The sequence below is a fragment of the Lepidothrix coronata genome, unplaced genomic scaffold, assembly GCF_001604755.1.
Source record: "Lepidothrix coronata isolate B3197 unplaced genomic scaffold, Lepidothrix_coronata-1.0 Scaffold557, whole genome shotgun sequence".
In the NCBI taxonomy this organism is placed as follows: domain Eukaryota; kingdom Metazoa; phylum Chordata; class Aves; order Passeriformes; family Pipridae; genus Lepidothrix; species Lepidothrix coronata.
The window spans coordinates 20,893-22,034 of record NW_016690737.1 but is presented as its reverse complement, the minus strand read 5'-3'; the positions used below and the strand labels follow the sequence as shown (position 1 = coordinate 22,034).

Below are 1,142 nucleotides of genomic sequence, written 5' to 3'. Positions count from 1 at the left end.
TCTGGGGGAGTTTCTGTGGGATCTGGGGAAGCTTCCTGGGGACTGGGGTGGCTTCTGTGGAGGGGGGTCTTTCCTGGGGGGCTGGGGGCTCCTGGGGGGTTCCCAGGTGTCCCAACACCCCCAACATTGCAGAGGGGGGATCCCCCCCAAAGCGGGCGAAGGGGGGGCGGCCGCGCCCCTCGGACGTGGGCGAGGGCAGGACCGTTTTCATCCGGTGAGTGGGGGGACCCCCAAAACCAAGGGGGGCTCTGGGAGGGGGGGGAGCACCCCCAGGGTCCCCCTGACCCCCCGGTGCCCCCAGGAACCTGTCGTTCGACACGGAGGAGGAGGCGCTGGAGGAGGCCCTGCAGAGGTTCGGGGGGGTCACCTACGTCCGGCTGGTGCTGCACCCCCACACCGGCACCCCCAAAGGTGGGGGGCAGGGGGGCCCGGCGGGGTCTTGGGGGCGTCCTGGGGGGGCACCTGCTGCTGCCCCCCAAACCCCAGTGCCCCAGAGGGAGGGCTGGGCAGGGGAGGGGTCTGGGGGGCACCGGGACCCGACAGAGCTGGGCTTGGCCTGGCTTGTACCCTGGGGGGTGCTCGCGTTTTTGGGGGGGGGGTTGATTCCCACACGGGAGGAGTTTCCCCACGTGTCTGGAGGGCTCCCCCTGTGCCCCCCTCACTGTCAGCCCCCTCCTCCCCCCAGGCTCTGCCTTTGCCCAGTTCGAGTCCCCCGAGGGGGCCCAGAAGTGCCTCGAGGCTGCACAGGAGGGACCCGAGGTGAGTGGGGACCCCCCACTGGGGGGGTGTCCCCCCACTGGGGACACCAGAGACCCGCTGGGGAGGGGGGGGGCACACCAGGGACCCCCTCAGGGGCCCACCCCGGGGGCACCCAGGGTCCTCCAGGGGGGCTCAGGAACAGCTCTGGGCTGGGTTTGGGTGGTTTTGGGGCCCCCCTTGGCTGGGTTTGGGGTGTTTAGGGGGCGTTTGGGGACCTGTCCTGGGTTTGGGGTGTTTAGGGGGGTTTGGGGGCCTGTCCTGGGTTTGAGCTGTTTAGGGGGGTTTGGGGGCCTGTCCTGGGTTTGGGGTGTTTAGGGGGGTTTGGGGGCCTGTCCTGGGTTTGGGGTGTTTAGGGGGGTTTGGGGGCCTGTCCTGGGTTTGAG

General features: G+C 70.1%; 1 protein-coding gene across 1 annotated transcript in view; it reads left to right on the top strand.

Annotated features, from left to right (window-relative positions):
- Nucleotides 1-14: 14 nt before the first annotated feature.
- The window catches only part of RBM28 (RNA binding motif protein 28), a gene marked incomplete at its 5' end in the record, with an annotated part of 5,676 nt that continues 4,548 nt past the window's right edge, over nucleotides 15-1,142 (top strand). Inside the window, 3 exons of the mRNA XM_017839901.1 lie at nucleotides 15-214; nucleotides 302-411; nucleotides 686-763. Of these exons, the coding sequence (XP_017695390.1) occupies nucleotides 15-214; nucleotides 302-411; nucleotides 686-763 (388 nt within the window). The remainder of the gene's footprint in view (nucleotides 215-301; nucleotides 412-685; nucleotides 764-1,142) is intronic.